The sequence below is a fragment of the Oncorhynchus mykiss genome, chromosome 11 (genome assembly GCF_013265735.2).
Source record: "Oncorhynchus mykiss isolate Arlee chromosome 11, USDA_OmykA_1.1, whole genome shotgun sequence".
NCBI lineage: Eukaryota > Metazoa > Chordata > Actinopteri > Salmoniformes > Salmonidae > Oncorhynchus > Oncorhynchus mykiss.
The window spans coordinates 24,072,501-24,097,050 of NC_048575.1; the positions used below are offsets into that span (position 1 = coordinate 24,072,501).

General features: G+C 45.3%; 1 protein-coding gene across 2 annotated transcripts in view; it reads left to right on the forward strand.

The window, feature by feature from the left end:
• Positions 1 to 22,485, forward strand: part of rsu1 (Ras suppressor protein 1) — a 36,262-nt gene extending 13,777 nt beyond the window's left edge. Inside the window, exons 7-9 of one of the 2 annotated variants that reach the window (XM_021620559.2) lie at positions 2,463 to 2,577; positions 4,126 to 4,258; positions 20,861 to 22,485. In XM_021620559.2, coding sequence (XP_021476234.1) covers positions 2,463 to 2,577; positions 4,126 to 4,258; positions 20,861 to 20,963 — 351 coding nt within the window. In that variant the 3' untranslated portion in view covers positions 20,964 to 22,485. The remainder of the gene's footprint in view (positions 1 to 2,462; positions 2,578 to 4,125; positions 4,259 to 20,860) is intronic. The other variant, XM_021620560.2, reaches the window with a different exon arrangement.
• The last annotated feature ends 2,065 nt before the right edge of the window (positions 22,486 to 24,550 follow it).

Below are 24,550 nucleotides of genomic sequence, written 5' to 3' on the forward strand. Positions count from 1 at the left end.
TGGTTGGTTCCTTGTATTGTCCGTCACCTAGAACTGCCTTAATACAGGAGTTGACGGTTCCCCACAATAAGGACTTCAAATGGCATGTGTCTCTCCTATTGTGATGTCTCAAGATGTTTTATTCTGATTGTAGATGGGAAATCATTGTTTAGTATACAGTTGAAGTCGGAGGTTTACATATATTGACTCCAACCTAAGAGTATCTCGTTTTTTTTAAACCACTCCACAAATTTCTTGTGAACAACCTATAGTTTTGACAAGTCGGTTAGGACATCTACTTTGTGCAGGACACAAGTAATTTTTCCAACAATTGTTTACAGACAGATAATTTCACTTATAATTCACTGTATCACAATTCTAGTGGGTCGTAAGTTTACATACACTAAGTTGAATGTGCCTTTAAACCGCTTGGAAAATTCCAGAAAATTATGTCATGGCTTTAGAAGCTTCTGATAGGCCTTGAAATACATCCACAGGTACACCTCAGGCTAATTGACATCATTTGAGTCAATCTTCAAACTCAGTGTTTCTTTGCTTGACATCATGGGAAAATCAAAAGAAATCAGCCAAGACCTTAGAAAAAATATTGCAGATCTTCACAAATCTGGTTCATCCTTGGGAGCAATTTCCGAACGCCTGAAGGTACCACGTTCATCTGTGCAAACAATAGCACGCAAGTATAAACACCATGGGACCACGCAGCCGTCATACCGCTCAGGAAGGAGACGCGTTCTATCTCCTAGAGATGAACATAGTTTGGTGCGAAAAGTGCAAATCAATCCCAGAGCAACAGCAAAGGACCTTGTGAAGATGCTGGAGGAAACGGGTACAAAAATGTCTACACCCACAGTGAAACGAGTCCTATATCGACACAACCTGAAAGGCCGCTCAGCAAGGAAGAAGCCACTGCTCCAAAACCAGCATAAAAAAGCCAGACTACAGTTTGCAACTCCACATGGGGACAAAGATCGTACTTTTTGGAGAAATGTCCACTGGTCTGATGAAACAAAAATAGAACTGTTTGGCCGTAATGACCATTGTTATGTTTGGAGGAAAAAGGGGGAGGCTTGCAAGCTGAAGAACACCATTCCAACTATGAAGCACAGGGAAGGCAGCACCATGTTGTGGGGGTGCTTTGCTGTAGGAGGGACTGGTGCACTTCACAAAATAGATGGCATCATGAGGTAATGAAATTTGTGGATATATTGAAGCAACATCTCAAGACGTCAGTCGGGAAGTTAAAGCTTGGTTGCAAAGGGGTCTTCCAAATGGACAATGACCCCAAGCATACTTCCAAAGTTGTGGCAAAATGGCTTAAGACAACAAAGTCAAGGTATTGGAGTGGCCATCACAAAGTACTAAACTCAATCCTATAGAAAATTTGTGGGCAGAACTGAAAAAGCGTTTGTGAGAAAGGAGGCCTACAAACCTGACTCAGTTACACCAGCTCTGTCAGGAGGAATGGGCCAAAATTCACCCAACTTATTGTGGGAAGGTTACCTAAACGTTTGACCCAAGTTAAACAATTTAAAGGCAATGCTACCAAATACTAATTCAGTGTATGTAAACGTCTGACCCACTGGGAATGTGATGAAAGAAATAAAAGCTGAAATAAATCATTTTCTCTACTATTTATTCTGACATTTCACATTCTTAAATTAAAGTTATGATCCTAACTGACCCAAGACGGGGAATATTTACTATGATTAAATGTCAGGAATAGTGAAAAACTGAATTTAAATGTCTTTGGTAAGGTGTATGTAAACTTCCGACTTCAACTGGATGTGGATGAATGTCTGCTGTGCAAACAGTACACATTTAATGTTTTATATACATTGACCTCATCCAGAAGACGAGGTCAGTACAGGTGCATCAAAGCTGGGACCAAGAGACAGAGGCTGATTTTCAATCTCAAGGCCATCAGACTGTTAAATAGCCATCACTAGCACATTAGGGGCTGCTGCCTATATACATAGACTTGAAATCACTGGCCACTTTAATCAATTGAACACTAGTCACTTCAATGATGTTTTCGTATCTTGCATTACTCATCTCATATGTATATACTGTATTCTACACTGTTCTACTGTATCTTAGCCTATGCTGCTCTGACATTGCTCGTCCATATATTTATATATTCTTAATTGCATTCCTTTACTTATATTTATGTGTACTGGGTATATGTTGTGTAATTTGTTAGATATTTCTTGTTAGATATTACTTGTTAGATATTGCTGCGCTGTCGGAGCTAGGAACATTTCGCTACACACACAATATCTGCTAAGCACGTGCATGTGACCAATAAAATGTGATTTTATTTTATTCAGAATGTATAAATCACTATTTTCCTCTCTCTATCCCCCCTCTTACTCCCTTTGTCTTTCTCTCTCGTCCTTCATCTCTCCCTCTACGTCTCTCTCATCCCCCCCCCCCCTTCTCACCCCCTATCCTCCTCTCCATAGCTGAGTCTGAGGGATAATGACCTCATCTCTCTGCCTAAAGAGATAGGAGACCTGGCCCAGCTCAAAGAGCTCCACATTCAGGGCAACAGGCTCACTGTGCTGCCCCCTGAACTGGGTAAGACTGACCACACGAACACACTATTGCACACAGACACACACACAGTCACTGTATGTGGGCGCAGGTGTAGTTGACTGCTCCTCTGGTTGGCTGGCCTCTCCCAGCATCGCCCCACTGCCCTCACCGTCCCACTGTGTGTGCGTGTGTCTGCGCGCGCATGTGCATGCCCCAGATGGCATGCTTCACAGATCCACAAACCCATGAACCCCCACAGAGGTCACCAGGGGTCGACCCTCTCTCTGACAGCCTGTAGAGTACAATGTGTGGACCCTCGCCACTGGAGGTTCTGCAGCTCAACCCAGCTCAGTTTACGAAACTGAAACACCTTCCACTACAATACAAAGGAAATATTTTCATCAGTTGGTAAAAACCAAAAAAGGGGATGTCTTCAGCCAAGACCTAAAGCAGAAGAGAGAGAGTTCAGGAGGAAGAGGAGAGGGAGAGATGGTCTCCTGTTTCTCTCACTATGTGTGTAGAGCTGATTAGAATCCCCCTGTCACGGCTCCCTAATCCCAGTGTCTCACTGCTCTGGCCTTGTTAGGGCCACAGCTACACCACCAGCCAAAAGAGAGGATGGGGGAGGGAAAGCGGGAGGGAAATGATGTGGCGGGAGAGAATGTTACAGAGATGGAGGGACGGACAGGCGGAGGGAGCGACTGAGGGACGGGTTGCTCCAGAGATGGAGGGATGGACAGGCGGAGGGAGCGACTGAGGGACGGGGTGCTCCAGAGATGGAGCAGAGGAAAAGAGGGGGATGAGGGGAGAAAGAGATGAAGAGGGAGTGGCCCCTCTAACAAGGAGCAGCCAAGTGCACAGGGGAAGTGCAGGTTTGGGGATAGAAGATCGGGCATTGTAGCTGTCGAGACCACACTGGAGAGAAGAGGGACTAACACCGACCTAATCCTGTAACTAGGGGAGAGGGATGATGGAGCGGTGTGAAGGAAAAGAGGATAAATAAGGGCGATGAGGTTTCAAGTGTATGTAAAATAAATCTAAAAAAGTGTATTTCAGACAGATTATTACAGTTTAACCATACTGTAAAACCATCAAATCATTCAGTCTCTGAATTCAACCCTAGTTTGTTCTCACACAAAAAAAATCCAGACAAAGCTGAAAGCAAAGAGTTGATTAAGAAGAGCAGTGAAACTGTAGATTCTGTACAATTATAGACGAACAGCTGAACAACCCTAACTGACTAGTTAGTCTGACCAGGCGTAACGTTGGGGTTGGGGGACCTAGGGGTTTTAGGTTTTAGGCCCAGACAGCTCTCTCGGTGCTGGGCTAGTCAGATGTGTGTTAATTGGTCTCTGAGGTGCTACCATCGACCACATTAGCACCGTGACCCGTCGCCCGCGCCACAATGTTGTCAGAACGTTGTTCACTCTTTCGCCCTTTCTCTCCCTCTTTCCTCGCTCCTCTTCTCCCCACACCTTCATCTCTCCACCCGTTGACCTCTTCTCCCTCCCTCCTTTCCTCTCTGACACTCTTTTCTATATCACTCAATCTCCTAATCTCTCTCTGTTCATCCCCTCTCTCTCTCTTCAGGTAACCTGGATCTGACTGGGCCTAAGCAGGTGTTCAAGGCTGAGAATAACCCGTGGGTGACCCCCATTGCAGACCAGTTCCAGCTGGGAGTCTCCCACGTGTTTGAATACGTCCGCTCCGAGACCTACAAGTAGTAAGTAGTCTAATCTACAAACACCCCTACACCTACAGCAGTAGTGGACTCACTGACTCCGAACTACTGAGGGAGAGGGCTCTAAGAGGAGAGAATTGGACGTGTGTGTGTATGTTACGGACTTTAATTCGTGTGACTGTCTGTGTGTCTCCCTCTCCCGCTGGTCTTGTGGCTGTATCATGGTGTTGTTGGAACCTCACCCTGCCCTGCTCTCTCCTGGGCCCTCAAACCTTTACTTCTCATTAGGGACAGAGCGAGGGATGCGTGGATCCTCTGTCCTCTCCTTCCCTCTTTTCTCGTTCTGTCCATTGAGCTACTGGACTGCCACTTCAACGCAATCCTCCAGCCGAGACCCACTCACTCTTATAGACCTGAGGGAGTTTGTCCGTTCCTCTACGGATGATGTACAGTAGCTTTCGGTTTCTGTTGCGTTGTCCTCCTGCTCAGGGCTCTATGGATTTCCATCCCAATGTCAGGTGTAAAAGGGGGATAAATAAAGAAGCGTATGATGTCACTTCCTGCATAATGGCGGATGTCTCTAGGCTCTGACCCCGGCACCAGCTGTCTACGTCCCAGACTCTCTCAGTGCCAGCTGGAGGAGGAAGGTGATACAGACCTGTAAGACTTGGCCATTGGTGGGAGGCAATGTTCTCTCTAAGCCACGCACCTCCTCCAGGACTGGCAAACAGAAGAAACGCCAGCCCACGCAGAGATGCAAGAGGAGATTGAACTTCACTGAGTTTGCCCCATTAGTTTGCACTATATAGATCAACGTTTTTTTTTCTGTGATCGAATCAACATTATATCAGCCCCTTTTCAATGCAACAAACCAAAACAAATCTAACTTTGCAAGATTGAGTGTGTGATTTTGTTGTAGGCAGAGACAGATTCTATTGGCGTGTGTAGTCCACGAGAGGTCTTTCAATCGCCCACAAGTGAATCTGCTTTTCAGATCAGTGCCGCAAGTGTGCACATTTGTTGATATTCTTTGCTAGTTAGCAAGTTAATCCAGTTATAGATAAATATAGGGCAGCAATAGGGAGTTAGTTTGGTGGGAGCTACCCAGAGACCAGAGCTAACAGCATGAAATAACACTCCCAACAACAGCACAGCCCTGTCTGACAAGCCCTGGAGCTGTCGATGTCTGCTTTGAGTTACCTCTACTGTCTGTTCACTGCTGAGCCCATCTTTACTCTAAAACCTCGCGCTCACACACACACACACACTCTCTAGTTCTCTCTTTCTCTCTCTGTGTCTCACTCTCTCTTGTAATATGTTTTTCTGAGACTTTTAAAGATTTCCTGTGTGTGGATGGTGAGGCTAATTTTAGTCCTCTTATAGAGGGCAGTTTTATTTTGGAGTCTTTGTTTCTGGAACAACCCAGTCAGGTCATTCTAGTTAATGTCTGTCTGTCTAGTTGGTTCTATTAACCCAGAATCAGATCAATTACTATGACGGGCTTGAGGCATTCATTTTGTCTGTCTGTGACTGGGGACTGGTATTGTAGTACAGTATCGGCCCATTCCAAAGCTATTTACGCACTTAAACATTATCTATGCATTTGAAACCCGTAGTTTTGGTTTGTACTGTACCAGGTATGTTCTTAGATGGCACAGTTGAACTAGCCATGTCCATTGCTCTATGTACTGTACCTAACTTCTGGGCTCCCGAGTGGCTCCCGAGTGGCGCAGCGGTCTAACGCTTCGATCACACCAACACCGTCATTACATTTCGCTACACCAGAATTGCATTAATTTCCAATGAAACACTGCGTTTGCCTTGCAGCGTTGCGTTTACCGAGGCAGCGTTGCGTTTGCCGAGGCAGCGTTGCGTTTGCCGAGGCAGCGTTGCGTTTGCCGAGGCAGCGTTGCGTTTGCCGAGGCAGTTGCAGTGTGTTCTGTGTGGTGCATACGTTGGGTTTATCGAATGCATGTGTCAAACTGTGTAGACAGCTTGACAGAAATGGCAGCAGAAGGTGAATGAGGAACTATTGTTGCGTACATATTCAGATGATGCTGCATGCTATTTTGCGCAAGGACTCTGGCAGTGTATTCGAAGCGTAAGGCACTGCATCTCAGTGCTAGAGGCGTCACTACGGACCCTGGTTCGATCCCGGGCTGTATCACAACCGGTCGTGATCGGGAGTCCCATAGGGCGGTGCAAAACTGGGCCAGCGTCGCCTGGGTTAGGGGAGGGTTTAGTAGGCCGTCATTGGGAGGCGGACGCAGAACAAATCCCTCTGTTGAAAACTTTCATATCCAGCTGATCCTACATCTTCAGAGAGACTCGACCCACACACTGGAACTTATCTTCCTGTGTGTGTGTGTGTGTGTGTGTGTGTGTGTGTGTGTGTGTGAATATGTGCCTCTGTGACCTGGTGCAAGGACATGTCTGTCTGGGTTTATCCAAAGCTATGGCATCCCACTCTACTGTTGAACTGTAGTAGATTCTGCAAGCATACAATATGCATCTAGGCACTGTGACGCTCATAGTTACACCTTTTGTTGCAATCAAACCAACAGCAGTTTCTGTCAATCCAAAATAGTACACTTATTTTAGCGTTCCGTTTACAAAGTGTACGTTTTCTTGAACGTTTCCCTCTGTGTTTTGATTAGGCGTATGCTAATGTAGCGCTGGCCACTGACCAACGACAGGTTTGATACACACCAATGCCGTCTGCATCAGACGTATGGTGTTGAAGACTGGCATATATTACCAACGGCAGGTTTGATGCACAATCAATGCTGTCTGCATCAGTGATGATGTTAAACGCTGCTGGTCAATGAAAATGCCGGGTACCATAAATCACTACTCAGACAGGCCAAGTCAAACCGGCGTCCCTGCCGCTGAGATTATACTAGACCTCTCGCTTTATCTGTCTCATAAGTCATCTTTATATTTCCTCATCGATTCGCTGATTCATCAAGACAAAAGTGGTGGTGAATGTGCTGTTGGAAACGTCACGGTCTGCTGTTGATACTGGCATTTTTATTTGGTATTGCAGGGGACCGATTGCAAGTGTCACGATCGATGATTGTTCCTGCTAATATTTTGTATTATATAGTGTTTTGTATTTGTATAAAGTACCTCAACTGTGCCTTCGTTTAGTGTTCTCCTTGGTACAGAATTCAAGGCCTCTAGGCCTAAATCTATTATGAGCTGGCAAAGATGCGGCAATGTTTCTTCCTTCCTTGTCAGTCAGCTTACGTCCTCTTCTGTAAAGTGGAAAATACATTTCTCCAAGAGAGAAAATAAGCATTTGCTTGCAGAAGTTCCCGTAGTCGCAAGTCTTCCACAATTTATTTAGATGCCATTCTAGCTTTTTTGTGTTAAAAGGTTTTTTAAATTACTCATTAGCTAGGAGTGAATAGGTTTTGTCTCTTTGAGTCTACTCAGTTGTTACATGGGTTATGCTCGTCATGGACATGGTGTGCTGTAGCACTCTATGTGAAATCACTGTGAGGTGGATTTTAAATAGGCTATTCAGACAATGTGATCCTCATTCTCTGTTAGTGTGTTAACGAGGTGCAGACTTTGTGGGGGATGGTGTTATTAGTGTACTTTCACTTTACTGGTCCCCTTCCGTGTGTGTGTGTGTGTGTGTGTGTGTGTGTGTGTGTGTGTGTGTGTGTGTGTGTGTGTGTGTGTGTGTGTGTCTGTCAGTCAGACCTGGGTTCAAATTCTAAGACATTTTGACGGTAGTAGTTGAATATTGGAATATATTTGGAAATACACTTAAAATGTGTTGGCATGTATTTGAAAATATTTAAATACACAGTGTATTTTCAAATAGAAAATATTCAAATGCTCCCAAATGTTTTGAACCAATGTGTGGTATTTGGAAAAAAGTATTTATAGGAAGTAATTTGAAAATACTTTCAAATACTTCAAGTTGAAGTACCTGATTTGGGCACATTATTTGAAAATACACAGAAAATAAGTTTTTAAGTAACTAATAATTAAATATGCATGTCTTTGAACCCAGGTCTTGTGTGTGTTGTGGGGGGGGGGGGGGGGGGGGGGGTGTAATGGTTATCTCATTATCTCACATTAGACAGGCGTTAACAGACCTCCGGGTTGTGTCTGGTCTCCGAAGGATTCATTCGCACAGCAGCCTCCTCACTTTCCTCAGTGTCCTTCAGACACCACTACTCAAGACTCACTCTCTATTCCTCCTTCTCTCACTCCCGTTTCCCTTCTCTTACTCTGCCTCCATCTAGCTCTCTTTCTCCCTCTTCCCTTCTCTCTACATCAGTTTACTCCGTAACATGTCATGGAGTTTATTTTCATTGCTTGCTCAGGGATAAGAGTACCAGTGTGCTTTTCAATGCAGCATGGCAGAAAATGTTGTACTTCTTGTGTATGTCCTCTTGAACAAAGAATCCATTGCAGTTGGTACTACACTATAGAGCATTAGACATTCTGCATGAGTATAGTTCAACCCTACCTTCACCCCACTAAGGTCTCTTCTATCACGATCACTGCTTTCTCTCGGCGTTGTCAATAGTATCCAGAAATTGCTGTGTCTTCAGTCTTCTGTGGTTTTCTGAAGCCCCAAACCATAGTGCAGCACCATTATACTCATCCGTTTAGGAGTGTGTGTTTTAAGGAGGAGGGTATGGACTGTTAAGTAGTGCCCGCTCTCCTCTCTTCCCTTCGTCCTTCTTAGTTCTTCAAATGAAGTGTGTGTGTGTGTGTGTGTGTGTGTGTTTTAATTGTGTTTTCATTTCTCAGTCAGCTCTGGACAGCTGTGCAGTGACGAACGCTAGCCACCCTCTCTTATCAGCAATCATTAAGAGAAGAGAGAGAAACGGAGCGAGAGAAATCTGTTGTGTGTGAGGGAGCAGAATTTGAGTTTAACATGTGTTAATGCTTTATGATTATGCCATGGCTTTCCCTTCGCCGCTGTCTGTCTGTCTGTCTGTCAGTCCACCAGTCCGGCTGCCAATTATTTCTGTCAAGTTAACAAGCTCCGTATGAAATATGCATGACAGGTACACACACACACCTGCTGTGAAACTACTACTGCTGGCTCCAGCCAGAGACTGAAGCTAAATAGGCTCTAGGTGTACCAGTTAAAAATTACTTTAAACCTATTAGGAAGTGTTCTCCTCAATGCTGTGTGGGCATTCGGATCATTAGGAACCAATCAGGGTTTGTCTGGTCTAGACACAGGTGCTCAGCACTTTACAAACCCACCCGCTGAGTCTGCCATCTAAATGGTACCCTATGTAATGCACTATGGTTTGACCATAGGGCAATGGCCGTGTCAGTCACGTGATATTTAAAAATGATGTGTTTTTACACCATAGAGTTGTCTTTGCAGGACTTTTGAGTTTTATTTTGAGTCCGACCTCAAAGTACAATGAGAGAGGCAAGGTGATAGATGATGTTAACAGGTGTTGATAACTCTGAATTCAACTAACACGTTAGTGTCATAACGGCACAGTAGGAGAGGGGAGGAAAATCCTTTGCACTAAGCTTCTCTCTGGTGTAGCTAACTAACATCCCCCCAAAACACACACACACTTTACCTTAGCATATTTTATCAGGCGATTCTGCATGGCCAGCTAGCCCTAGTTCGTTAATTCTGCTGAATGTGCTCAGAAGAGTTTTCAGACTTTCATCCTCCGAGCTAATTATATTCATGCATTAATGAATATGCCCGCCTCGCTGACATGGGTGGACAGGGGCCCACTGGCTACTGGGTATGGCTGCCATTTGGGTCTTTACTCCCTCTGTGACTAGTATGTGTCTGGAGCTAGCCGAGGCTGTTGAGCTAGTAGTGCAGCTGTCGGTGTATGAGGCTGATGAGCTAGTAGTGCAGCTGATGGTGTATGAGGCTGATGAGCTAGTAGTGCAGCTGATGGTGTATGAGGCTGATGAGCTAGTAGTGCAGCTGACGGTGTATGAGGCTGATGAGCTAGTAGTGCAGCTGACGGTGTATGAGGCTGTTGAGCTAGTAGTGCAGCTGATGGTGTATGAGGCTGATGAGCTAGTAGTGCAGCTGACGGTGTATGAGGCTGATGAGCTAGTAGTGCAGCTGTCGGTGTATGAGGCTGGTGAAATGGTTGATGAGCTAGTAGTGCAGCTGTCGGTGTATGAGGCTGATGTGCTAGTAGTACAGCTGTCGGTGTATGAGGCTGGTGAAATGGCTGATGAGCTAGTAGTGCAGCTGTCGGTGTATGAGGCTGGTGAAATGGTTGATGAGCTAGTAGTGCAGCTGTCGGTGTATGAGGCTGATGTGCTAGTAGTGCAGCTGTCGGTGTATGAGGCTGTTGAGCTAGTAGTGCAGCTGATGGTGTATGAGGCTGATGAGCTAGTAGTGCAGCTGACGGTGTATGAGGCTGATGAGCTAGTAGTGCAGCTGTCGGTGTATGAGGCTGGTGAAATGGTTGATGAGCTAGTAGTGCAGCTGTCGGTGTATGAGGCTGATGTGCTAGTAGTACAGCTGTCGGTGTATGAGGCTGTTGAGCTAGTAGTGCAGCTGATGGTGTATGAGGCTGATGAGCTAGTAGTGCAGCTGACGGTGTATGAGGCTGATGAGCTAGTAGTGCAGCTGACGGTGTATGAGGCTGGTGAAATGGTTGATGAGCTAGTAGTGCAGCTGTCGGTGTATGAGGCTGATGTGCTAGTAGTACAGCTGTCGGTGTATGAGGCTGATGAGCTAGTAGTGCAGCTGTCGGTGTATGAGGCTGATGTGCTAGTAGTACAGCTGTCGGTGTATGAGGCTGGTGAGCTAGTAGTGCAGCTGTCGGTGTATGAGGCTGATGTGCTAGTAGTACAGCTGTCGGTGTATGAGGCTGATGAGCTAGTAGTGCAGCTGTCGGTGTATGAGGCTGGTGAAATGGCTGATGAGCTAGTAGTGCAGCTGTCGGTGTATGAGGCTGGTGAGCTAGTAGTGCAGCTGTCGGTGTATGAGGCTGATGAGCTAGTAGTGCAGCTGTCGGTGTATGAGGCTGATGAGCTAGTAGTGCAGCTGACGGTGTATGAGGCTGATGAGCTAGTAGTGCAGCTGTCGGTGTATGAGGCTGATGTGCTAGTAGTACAGCTGTCGGTGTATGAGGCTGATGAGCTAGTAGTGCAGCTGTCGGTGTATGAGGCTGGTGAAATGGCTGATGAGCTAGTAGTGCAGCTGTCGGTGTATGAGGCTGATGTGCTAGTAGTACAGCTGTCGGTGTATGAGGCTGATGAGCTAGTAGTGCAGCTGTCGGTGTATGAGGCTGGTGAAATGGCTGATGAGCTAGTAGTGCAGCTGTCGGTGTATGAGGCTGGTGAAATGGCTGATGAGCTAGTAGTGCAGCTGTCGGTGTATGAGGCTGATGTGCTAGTAGTGCAGCTGTCGGTGTATGAGGCTGGTGAGCTAGTAGTGCAGCTGTCGGTGTATGAGGCTGGTGAGCTAGTAGTGCAGCTGTCGGTGTATGAGGCTGATGAGCTAGTAGTGCAGCTGTCGGTGTATGAGGCTGGTGAGCTAGTAGTGCAGCTGTCGGTGTATGAGGCTGGTGAGCTAGTAGTGCAGCTGTCGGTGTATGAGGCTGATGAGCTAGTAGTGCAGCTGTTGGTGTATGAGGCTGGTGAAATGGCTGTTGAGCTGTAAGTAAACTTTGTCAATCTCAGTATGGACTGAGTGATAGTGATAGTTGAAACCTGAATGTCCAAAATCGACTGTATACTCACAGATCTAGAGTTTGCCCATTAGAAAGAAAAACACTTCTCTTCTGTGAAGAAAGATGACAACGTGCGGAGGAGGACAGTGAAGACCTGGCGTGTTATTGTCTTGTAGTGGCAGATTGCAGATCGTTTTCCATACTGTCCTACACTATACAGACCCTGTATAGTATATAACCACAGTACATCAGACCCTGTTATGGTATATAACCACAAACCACAGGGATAGAATAAACTGTCCAGCTCCCTGCCTCAGCCTAAATCCATAGTGACAAGGCCACAGGAAATCCATGGGGAGGCTCGATGAGACTAAATGACAATAATTAAGACGCATGACAAACGAGCTGTGCTCCCAGCCTATGACAGATCTTCCCTCCACTCCTACTCTCCTCCCTGCCTGCCCACATCGTTAGCTGTAACCTTAAGGATGATCGAACAGTCTATTGTTGCTGACTGACCAGCCCACTGCTATGCCTACGTGTGGCACCAACGAGGGTAAGAAAAATTTGGGATATTCTACCTCCACTTTTACACAACTCATAGCACCAATGTATTGTAATGCGTATACCCCTGAGAGAAATGATCATTCCAATGACCCTAATGTAGCTCCTCAAGAGTCGTGTATCATTCTAGGCAATTAGTGCAGGCCTACTACTGTGTATATGAGGTTGTTGGACTGCATTTTTGCCATAGAAGTGGATGGCTACTTCGTTAATAATGCATGTTGTACAGAGGCTAATTTGTGTTATTGTTACATCATTGATTTCTCTGATTTTTCTTCCTCACAGGGGCCTCAATCGTGCTGTTTGGGGCCCCCGATTGGCCCCTTGTCTCCATTCATTACGGGAACTGAGAGAAAGAAGGAGAGAGAGAGTGGGGAAGAGCGAGAGCAAAGCTAGAGAGACGAGGCCCCTGTATGTTTGTCCTTTTAATGAGGCGTCTGATTGATAACCTGTAGGAGGCCCCTGGCCACTCAGGGGCCCGTGTTATAGAGCTGTCCTCGAGGCCCGGCTAATGAGAAGTGATGGGACTCCAGTGATCTCTCACCCCATTTGACCTGACCTATAGATACTGTCTTCTCTGAGGTATGCAGATTCCGATGCATAGTACAGAGAAAGGTATACTTGGAAATTTGCATTGACTGTGATATGTGGTTGTTTCCCTCCTATTAACCTTAGTTGAATGTACTGGACTGTAAGTCACTCTGGATGAGTGTTTCTGCTAAATGACAAAAGTAAGAGTTTGTACGTATTTCTAGGCGCCATATGAGTTTGAATTAACTTCTTATAGCAATTGATAGAAATGGTAGATCTTGATTTCACTCAGAAGTATATTTCCATCTGTAGAACCTATAGTATTGCTATAAAATAACTGTAAAACCTATAGTAATGCTATAAAATAACTGTAAAACCTATAGTAATGCTATAAAATAACTGTAAAACCTATAGTAATGCTATAAAATAACTAAAACTGAAAATGGAATGGCCTCCCGAGTGGCGCAGTGGTCTAAGGCACTGCATTGCTGTGCTTTAGGCGTCACAAAAGACCCGGGTTTGATCCCGAGGCCGTGTTGCCAGCCGGCCGCGACCGGGAAACCCATGAGGCGGTGCACAATTGGCCCATCATCGTCCGTGTTAGGGGAGTGTTTGGCAGGCCGGGATGTTCTTGTTCCATCGCGCTCTAGCGACTCCTTGTGGTGTGCCGGGTACAATGCACGCTGACATGGTCGCCAGTTGTACGGTGTTTCTTCCGACACATTGGCGCGGTTGTTTTCCGGGTTAAGCGATCAGTGTGTCAAGAAGCAGTGCGGCTTGGCAGGGTCTTGTTTCATAGGACGCATGGCTCTCGACCTTCGCCTCTCCCGCATCCATACGGGGGTTGCAGCGATGGGACAAGACTGTAACTACCAATTGGATATCACGAAATTGGGGAGAAAAAGGGGTAAAAAAAGGACCCCTAAAAAATGATTCAATACAAAATAGGATGATAAAGGATAGAGCTGGGACGATAAACTGAAAATCTTCGACACTGACCATACCGATCACTTATCATAGGCATTTTGCAGATATTGTTCATTACAATAAGCAACTAGCTACATTTATAATGGATTAAGTTTGCTAATATGTGTGATTTGTTAATGGGACAATTGATGGCAATAACCATCAAACTGGTAGTAGTAGTTTAAAGGATAATATAAAATATAAATACTTTGATGCACATTGCTATAAACTTATCGTGTATTTATTGTTATCGCATCAATTTAGGCAATTGATTTATTTTTTTTTAAATTCCATATCCCCCAGCTCTAATACAGAACACCTGATATCAGATCAATGACCCAAGGTGCTGCACAATTATCAAGAGAGAGAGAACCTATGGACACACACTGGCAAGTGCTTTGATTATTTAAGCCGTGTAAAATGGAAAATAGAAAAAGCCGTATAAAGAGTCTCTAAGACCACACCAGGACCCATTAAGTTCTCTGTGCTGCTCTCCCCCTTTTAATGGCCATAAGTCTTCACAAGGGTCCTGTCCAGTCCCCTCTCAACTCACTGCAATGCTATGGGAAATCTTTGTGTTTATGCAGAGACAGAACTGCTGCTGCCCATGTACAGTGGTAACAAGACTCTAGTCGGCCCTCAATGATTTGCGCTGTATGTATGTTTGTGGCAAGGGGGGGGGGGGGCAGTTCTGTGGATATCCCATCTTCCCCTTGGGCTCTGGCCTCTCCAGTGAACAACAGACTGTGACAGAGTGAGGAAGAGAGAGAGGGGGGTGGGGGGTGGGAGGACAGCGCACATGGAGGAGCAGGAGAGAAGGAGGAAGAGGGGAATGGGACGTCTCGTTGTAGACTTTCCCATGGGATGGAACGTCTACTTTTTGCCCCCAATATTTTTATGAATATTGCTAGCAACAACAGAATCGACTCATTTTAAATGACAGATCTACAGTAGAAAATAGGATAATAAAACTGCTGGTAAGCTTTCTAGACTTGGGCATACATTTTTGCCAGCATGGCTAACCAATGTCGATTGACGCACCCGTGTGTCACATGGTCACTTTATTTTGACTGTTGAATAGCTCGCCGTGTATTTATCCTAGAGACTTAGTTTATTGTAGTGGCTGCAGCTCAATCCCGTCTCTCCGTCGTTATAAAGTTTGTGCACATGCCATAAATGGTCTTTTTTCTACAAACAAGAGGTTCCAAACAAGAAAATCGTAATTAAATAGTCGGTAAAACCAAAACCGTGTGAGCTTCAAACGGTCACCAAACTAATATGACTCCCACAAACACTACAGTGTCGGTTGTTTGGCTCTACGACTTCCACAAGCTTTACAGCAGTCATCTGAAGGTAACTCCATACCGACTGTCAAAATAGCAAAAGGCGTCAAATGTGCCAAAAATAAATAACGTGACCAAAACCTGGGTCTAAACATTGAATCGAAGTTTTCTCATATCTCATAGATATAGGACAGACACTTCAAAACCTTGTTCCTTTGAGAGATTTTTTGACTGTCTTTTTTTTGCAATTTATGGAGGTGTTATTCAATGCGTTTCTATGGGCTATAGCAGTTTAGGTATAATTCAATGTTTCGGCAAAAAATAAATTATACCTGCAGGTGTCCTAAATTTCAAAATCAAATGGCTAAATTATAATTTTTTTGACCATCTTAAAGCAATTCCATATTTTAGCTCAGTAGATTTTGTGATCTAAGGGATTAGACCTACAGGGGTTAAACGGCTGCTCTTACACCTAAATTCAAATTTTTCCCGCTATGTGACGCTGTTCGTTTTGCAGCCACGGTCCCAGCCATTTTGCCATCAAGATCAAAAATAGCCCAAGAAATAGGTTCAAAAACTAGAGATTTTTTGTAAGTCAATCCTCCCTAGTTAATCTGGTTCCGTTGCTGCAACTCTCGTACGGACTCGGGAAAGGCGAAGGTCACAATGCCAGCTTAACCCGGAAGGCAGCCGCACCAATGTGTCGGAGGAAACACTGTGCACCTGGCGACCATGTCAGCGTGCATTGTGCCCAGCCCGCCACAGGAGTCGCTAGAGCGCAATGCGACAAGATCATCCCGGCCGGCCAAACCCTCCCCTAACCCAGACGACGCTGAGCCAATTGTGTGCTGCCCCATGGGTCTCCCGGTCGCGGCCGCCTGCGACAGAGCCTGGACTCAAACCAGGATCTCTAGTGGCACAGCTAGCTCTGTGATGCAGTGTCTTAGACCACTGCACCACTTGGCCCATTATATCAGTATTTATTGGGCTATGTCATCCAATTGGGTAGACCTAGTTATAAAGGAGAGTGGATACTTACTTGACTTGAGCTACATTTTGCACAACTGGATGGTTCTTCAGAGCAGGATGATTTGCAAACGCATACATGTGTTATCAGTATTTATTTCCAGTTGGTGTCGGAGTCTAAATGAGCCTATCATATTTAGGAAGTTAAGGTCAACTGCGCAGTGCTGTAACGCCCATATAACCTAGTCTACAGGCTATTTAATTGAGACCAAACATAGGCGTACTTGATCTCGCACGCCCAACAAAATCTAATAATGGTAGGCTGCTGAACGTAAATCAGCAAGAATGAGGTTATTTGATTTGGTGAATATTGCGACAGAACGGATTTTAACACACTAGATAACGAATAGCCTACAAAACAAAATACCTTTTCGAAATATTCTTGCATAACTTTGATAGGAGCAGGTAGACATAAATACATGTGTTATCAACATTGATTTCCAGTCAATGTCGGAGCCTAACCCAGCCTATTATATTTAGAAGTTCATTTCCATGGAAAGACAGGCTATTTTGACCTCGCACGCCCAACAATAGAGGAGAGGTAGGTTACTGAACTTGAGGCAGAATTATCCTATGAGAGTGTGTGAATAGTACGACAGAGGTGCTTTAATACAATAGTTAACACATAACAAACAGAAAGACAACCGTTCTAAAAAATCTGTGGCGCGAAGAAATATTTTCATCCCAAAGTTGTCTGTCTGACCGCTCACTCCCGCTGCGCAGCATGAAAAATGTAGACTTTGCCGCAATGCTCTCTGTCGGGGCCCGCGGGATGCCCTCGGGAAAGCAGCTCTCTAGCCCAGAGCAGAGAAACAATAGCATGCTGTTCAGGTGGCATGATAGAGCATATCTTTGCTGTGTCTCCCTCTTTTCTCCCCCGTGTCTACCCCCTCCCCCACATCTTCCTCGTGGTTCCTCAGTATTCCACTCATGTTCCTCTGCCATGTCATTCCTCTGAGACTGTCAGAAAGAGAGCGGGAGAGAGGGGGCTGGGGATTGATGGATGGAGGGAAAAGGGGGGTTGAAAGGAGGGTGGGGGAGAGCGAGAGGGCGGGACGGCTGGGGGGAGGAGGAATGCTTTGTTGATCCCACCGCAGCTTCCTCTCCCCTTTCCTCCTCTCCACCTCTCACCTCTCTCCACCTCATCAGACCAATGTAAAACAAGACCAATTAACTCCTAAAACAGTGTTGTGTGTCTGTGTACGTGTTTCTGTCAACACTGATCCTTCTGACAAGCCCCGGTCTGATCAGCCTCTATCTGCATGTCTCGATGGGGAATAAACCAACTCTACCACTCCTTCAGATGACTCCCAACAACATCACACACAGCCAGGCTACATCAACTGTGTTACACTGTATGACCTCCACCCCATAAGTCATCATGGTAACAGAGAGCCTATACGAGGACATTCGAGACTGAAAATGACATTTTTTTTGTGAAACCTTGCAACGTTTCCAATGACATTTGTAAGACCTGATGTAGTCTTGCAAACCTTGCGAGGTTTCAACCTATCGTGCTTCATACTAGATGCAATGCCGAGACCGCCAATGAGACGATATGTTGTTGTCAACGTTCATGATATATTATATCAAGCTTTAAGTCATGTTTATAACAACCCAATGTAGGCATTAGTATGCTTTCAAATGAAATGTTACTGTATGTGTTTTAACTTGGGGTCATCTTTGGGTTTCAAAATATACTGAACAAAAATATAAACGCAAAAAAGTCAAAGATTTTACTGAGTTGCAGTTCATATAAGGAAATGTGTCCATTTTAAATACATTCATTAGGCCCTAATCTATGGTTTCACATGATTGGGCAGGGGCGCTGCCATGGGTGGGCCTGGGAGGGCGTAGGCCCAACCACTGGGGAGCCAGGCCCAGCCAATCATAATTTGTTTTTCCCCACAAACGGGCTTTATTACAGACAAGTACTCCAGTTTCATCATCTGTCCGTGTGGCTGGTCTCAGACGATCCTGCAGGTGAAGAAACCGGATGTGGAGGTTCTGGGCTGGTGTGGTTACAAATCGTCTGCGGTTGTAAGGCCATTTGGACGTACTGCCAAATTCTCTAAAATGATGAAGGTGGCTTATGGTAGAGAAATTAACATTAAATTATCTGGCAACAGCTCTGGTGCACATTCCTGCAGTCAACATGCCAATTGCATGCTCCCTCCAAAATGTTAGACATTTGTGTCATTGTGTTGTGACAACTGTACATTTTAGAGTGGCCTTTTGTACCCAGCACAAGGTGCACCTATGTAATGATCTTGCTGCTTTTTTTTCCCAGCTTCTTTATATGCCACATCTGGCAGGTGGCTGGATTATCGTGGCAAAGGAGAAATTCTCACTAAGAGGGATGTAAGCACAAAGTTGGAGAGAAATAAGCTTTTTGTGCATGTGGAAAGTTACTGGGATCTTTTTATTTCAACTCATGAAACATGGGACCAACACTTTATATTTTTGTTCACTATAATTAGTGTACTACATTTCCAAACACATCTTTATCATATTGCCCTGGCCTACACCCTAGCAATTGTTCATACAGTTCCTATCCCTCCTCTTTAGTGACTCCCTTGATCCAAAACACTCCATCATTCATTTGGGGGTATTATTCTCCTCAGATTGATTTTTTCTTTATGACACAATGGATTGTTTTCTCTTCCTCTCTGCATCCCCTTCCTCTAAATCATCCATCAGCGGGGCGAGAGCTACAATTATGCAGAAACACAGTGGCTTGTTATGACACTACTGAGTGCTGCGCCCCACTGCATGTTATTGACAAAATGAGTAAACCTGCTCTTTTAAGCAGCTCCCTCCATCAGTCACCCCCCCCCCCCTTCTCCGTTCCGCTAGATCCCTGCTCTCTTATATACTCAAACACATGCCTCTTTTCCTCTTGTGTGTGTGTTTCTCTCTCTCTCTTTCATTCTTACCTGATTTCTCTATTAGTTGAGAAATATACCGGTAAAACAGCATAGGCCATGTGAATGCATTCCAATGGTAATGCTGTGGCTTTATGCCGGAGTCTGGCCCTGCTCTTGGTCATGGTAGCGAAATGGTTTTGATGTCCAAGTAGAAAGAGAACTATATCTCTTAGGACCCTGGTTCTTCCAGACACTGGGGGCCCCCAGGGGCCAGTGGAGTGGCTCCTAGCCCCCAGCCAACCCCCTTCTCCTGGGCCAAAGCACCACGCCTGGCTGGGCAGCAGCTCTGGAGGAAGGGGGGGACAACCGCTTCCAAGCCCCAGGAGGGGGGTCTGACACTGGGCCAAACACAGAGAGATGTGTCTGTAGAGCTAGAAGATTCCAGGTTCTTCCATCACACAGTGACAGACGGGATGACAGAATTTAGACTCCATTTTTGATTTGTAGATACTTTATGGATAAGTAGTGGGAAGGAAATTCAAAGGAATGACATGTTGACAAACCGTCATTTAAAAAAAAGACAAATTAAAAGTGCACTATCCATAGTTGAGTTTGGCCACACTTAAACCAACATCTTGGTGTTCTATTTGAAGGTCTGTGTGTGTGTGTGGGGGGGGATGTCCGTCATCCAGATGGTTACTGTGTTAACCCTCACAGTAGGGGTTAGTTAGAGCAAGAAGCCGCAACATAATTTTGTTTATGCTGAAAGACAGTAAAAATATCGCTCTGTCAAAAGTGAAATATTAACTATCTACATTATTAATGAAAAAATGTGTTTGATTTATGCAGCGTGAGAGTCAGTCAACACCTTTGTGCGTGTGTGTGTGCGCGTGTGAGAAGCTCTGCATGGCTATATCTCAAATTTTTGTATTAGAATTGAACTTCTTCCATAAAGCTAATCAGACTCTTGACATTTTCCTAATCTGCAATTATAACTATTTCTGAAATGGCACTCTTCATTTACCCTCAACAAGTGGGTTGCAGACCAGGCAGTAACATGCACTCAGCTGTCTCCTGTCCATCAACCTGCTCTTTACCGTTCCTCCTTTTTCCTCCTCTCCTCTTTACCTCTCTCCAGACAGTTGTTTACAACCTCTATCTTTTCATCGATGGCCTCCGTTCCTTCTTGTTCTTCTCATGCCCCCACTACCCCTCTCTATGTATCCCTCTTTCTCTATCTTCTGCACTCTTTCCCTCTCTTCTCTCTCTCTCTCTCGCCCTCTGTCACTTTGCTCAGCCCCATGGGTGGCTCTCCCTTACAGAGAGTGAAAGAGCAGTGGACTGGAAAGGACTGTTCCTCCCTCTTCCCTTCCCTCTCTTTTTCTCCCTAGCCAGAGCGGCCCAGTTCTAAGATAATTGTCTCTGTGTATTCCCTGTTCTTCTGCAGGATAATCCCCAACTGGGGCTGTTTAGCCTCACATAGATAGTGTTTCCCCATCTCTCTCTCGCTCTTTCATCTCTTTTGATTATGTCCTATTTATTTAGCCCTGTTTATTAAAAATGGGTATAAATGCTGTAATAACGTTTAATTAATTGTTAGACTAATAAGAGGTTGAATTAAATACTGTACATGTTTGATGATACATGAGGAGAATAGTCAGGACAAGAGATGTTGAGCTGAGATTCAGTGTGGCTGTGCATGATTGCATACGTAGAGTAAGTAACAAAAAATCCCTGTTGTTTCTTCTCCTACCACAGTCTGTACGGCCGACACATGCAGGCCAACCCCGAGCCTCCGAAGAAGAACAACGACAAAACCAAAAAGATCAGCCGCAAGCCCCTGGCCGCCAAAAACAAATGAGGGAGAGGAGGAGGACGAAGAGGAGGAGGAGGAGGAGGAGGAGGAGCTGACTGCTTGTTTGCCCCCTTTTTATGTATTTATCAGAGGAACACAGAACTACATTTTATACTGCTCTATGTTCAGGATGTCACGCTAGTGTTAATGGTAGTCCACCATGTATCTTTAACTGCCACAGAGGCCGATTTTATTACAGCACCCTTTTAAGCAGACCAAAGGACTGATTCAGTCAACCCATCCTCTTCAAATCAATTCATAAAGCGTATTTTATTAACTTTACTCAGACAGTGTGATTTTAAACCATCAGCAATTTGTTTCTTAACTTAATTTGGAAGATAAATCATTTCCCAAGCCTTATGTGTAGTGGTGAAGTCGTTACACAGGTTGACGGGCTCTGGCCCCTGTGGTCCCACAGTAACTGAATTAGCTTGTCCTGGTGGTTGAGACTATTGTGAAACAATGCTAATTTGTGTAGCTATCTGCCGACACAAAACGCCTTGTAGAGTAACCACCAGAGAGACGGCATTAGCTTCACCCCGCATTTGATTTGATCCAGCTTACCAGAGAGCGAGCGAGACGAGGGGGTGAGGGGAGGGATACCGGTTGAGGGGGGAGAGGGGGGTTAGGAAGTAGAGCAGGCCATTTTGGAGAGAGGGGATGAGGGAGGGCGAGGAGAGAGGAGTAGGCCATTTGGAGATGTTCATATCCGACCCCTCCAGCACTCCCTGGTGACTCCTTGTCTCCACTGTAGTGAGACAGGTTGTGTAAAGGCAGCCGCTGCAGCCCGAGTGGATGGAGGGATTTTAGACGGCTTTAAAGGGTCTTAACTGCATCTGTAGTATCCTGCCCTCGAGGGGAGTAGAGGGGTATAAAGTCACTGACTGTTACCTTTTCCTGCATTTGCTCTTCTTAGTCTTGTTTTCTAACACAGGGATATGTATCCTCACTGTCTCTTGTGGTCAATTGTACATGTTCGCTGTCTACGAGCTATGGGAGCCAGCTGTGGCCAAAATGCACCCCGAGCTCATTTTTATAAAGGATAACAAGTAGCTTTCAACAATGGGGTGGCCATGTACCTCAGATATCAGTCATATGGGACATAACGCTGAAACAATATGGTGTCCTGAAGTTGCAATCCACTATAGTCTGGTACGGTGCTCGGTCATAATCCACTTTGTAAAACCGTTGTCCAAGTCTTTTCAATGACCTGGAGATACTGGAGTATTTTGATTGTTCCATTTTGTCAAGTGACTTTGAAATACGTCCGCAACTATCTGGGACAAGCCATAGAATAGCCATTGATAGCCTGAGTCTTTACTGAAAGTGTTATTTTTAAACGTGCCTCGGAAACGCACGCTTCCTGACAGCTGTCCTTAACATTTCAGCTTAATAATGTCAATGAAAAGAATGTACTCCTTTTGTTATGCTTTTATCAAGCCATGCGCCAGATGCCACAATATACTGTACGTTACATGTGTTCTGTTTTCAATATTTTAAATAAAGCAATCCATTTGGTTTGAGTTTAGATTTTGGTCCAAATCTGCTGTATAACTTTGATAACCCCGATGGGTGTGGTTTCTAGGAGAGTTAAACACTGAACTTGTGGACACGCAGCAAGTCAGTCATGGAGATCACACACCCTAAGACGACCATGTCACGCCTCACACACCTGTCCTATACACACACACACACACACACCTCCCCTGTTGTCATGACGGCGGGTGGAAGGAGGCGATGAGATCTCCTTAGAACTGACCTTTCAGCGGTGTCTCCTGGTAACCAGCTGATGACTCTTAGGATGGTGTTTGTGTGTGCGTGCGGGTGTGGATGGGCGTGTGTGTCAGTTGGCCGCCGTGGGGCTGCCTGTCCTGCTCGTTCACACACCACGCTCGCAAGCACAGCGGGCACATCTGTCCATCTCTTAGAGCCGACGCAACAACTCAGAAGATGGAGCTGGAGACCTGACACGCATCCACACACCCCCTCTGCTCTCACACACACACACACACCACTCACCTCGCCCCATCGTGCCAGCATAACCCTTACCCATTCCTCCTCAGTGCTACTCTCGATGTCTCTCATACCTGTCTCCAAACACTGTCTACGCTACCTTCTCTCCGTTCCTCATTAACACCAGTAAATCATCCTCTTCTGGATGGATGGATGGATTCGTCACGCTTTCCAACATACGGCAATGCCCTCTGCCCTCTATGCTCTTCCTCCTCCATCCTTCTCTTCACTATACAATACTTTCTGATTGTTATGCTCTTCCTTCCTCCTACTCCTTCAGTCTGGCCAGAGGGTTTAATCTGATCCCTCAAATAATCTGAACAATTACAAGTCCAAAACAGGGTGTGGTTTTTAAACTTTGCAAAAGGTATTGGCAATTCATTACTGTCTGAGAGTTTAGAACCAATCCATCTATTTGTGGATCTAGAATAATGGCAACCTGACCCATTCTCTACAGCGGTTCAATTGTGTTGTCAGCCTCCATTAGAATGGGAGGACTGGCCTGAGAAATGGAGCTCGTCAAGGGAAATGCATCATTATGCGAACGGTGGATCAGTCAACGACAACAATGAATCTATGACCTTTTCCAACTATTGTTGTTTTAAGTTAAAACTTCACAATGCTGCATTGGAATAGATTTGATTCTGGCCCCCTCTTTGATTTTGGTAAAAGTCATTACCTCAACGTTTTGTTTTTTAAGCTAGTTTTTATTTCCTTTCTGCTACTCCTTTCTTTAAACAGATGTTATTCCTTCGTTCCTTCTTCTCAATTCATCTCACGGCCTCAAGGACACAATAGGTCCCCAGCTAACCAAGGCCATTGATTTTCACTGGGTGATTTATAGGGTCCAGTGTGTGTTAGGGTAGACCTGATTGGCTAGGGAACCTGCTCTATGCCACCTTAATGGGTGAAGAGTCGTGGATGGCATATGGCCGATTTGGTGCCTACAGGCACCTATGCCACCCAGACCATGCCAATCTATAGAATATGAGTACCAGAGAACGTGTGTGTGCGTGCGCAAAATCGGTCTTGGGTGGCCTTAAACAGTGAAATATTGTCACAGCCACCTTTTTTGGTCCCAGCGTTGTCAAAGCTCTTCAGACAGGACGTACTGCTTTTATGCATCTAGCAAATCGTTATCCTTATGACCTGCCGTCTGCACACAGAAGAGTGCGCAGTGTGCAGGGCTTTGCGCACATCCAAGTGCAACACAGCAATCGTGTTTGTGGTAACAACCTGTTGAACGTGTGAAAGGAGCGTAAAGAATATCACCTAAACTGTTCAAATGTGTACCTCATATTTACCTTGGATACCAGGGCCAAGCAGCAATAAGCTACATTAGGATATAGTTTGTGCTTACCACAGCAATGTGCTATAATTTATCTTCTGCTGTTATGATATTGACAGAAGTGTCATTATGATGATTACCCTGTTACCTTCGAAGCTCCTTGTCAGGGACTTGTTTAATGTATCAACTAAGTGGTCTCAATAATATTGGATTTTTTTGGGGGCGGTATAATAACCATGGTTTGATTTAAAGGACATAAGAGTCCGCGACCAGCGATTGCCTCCTCGTGGCT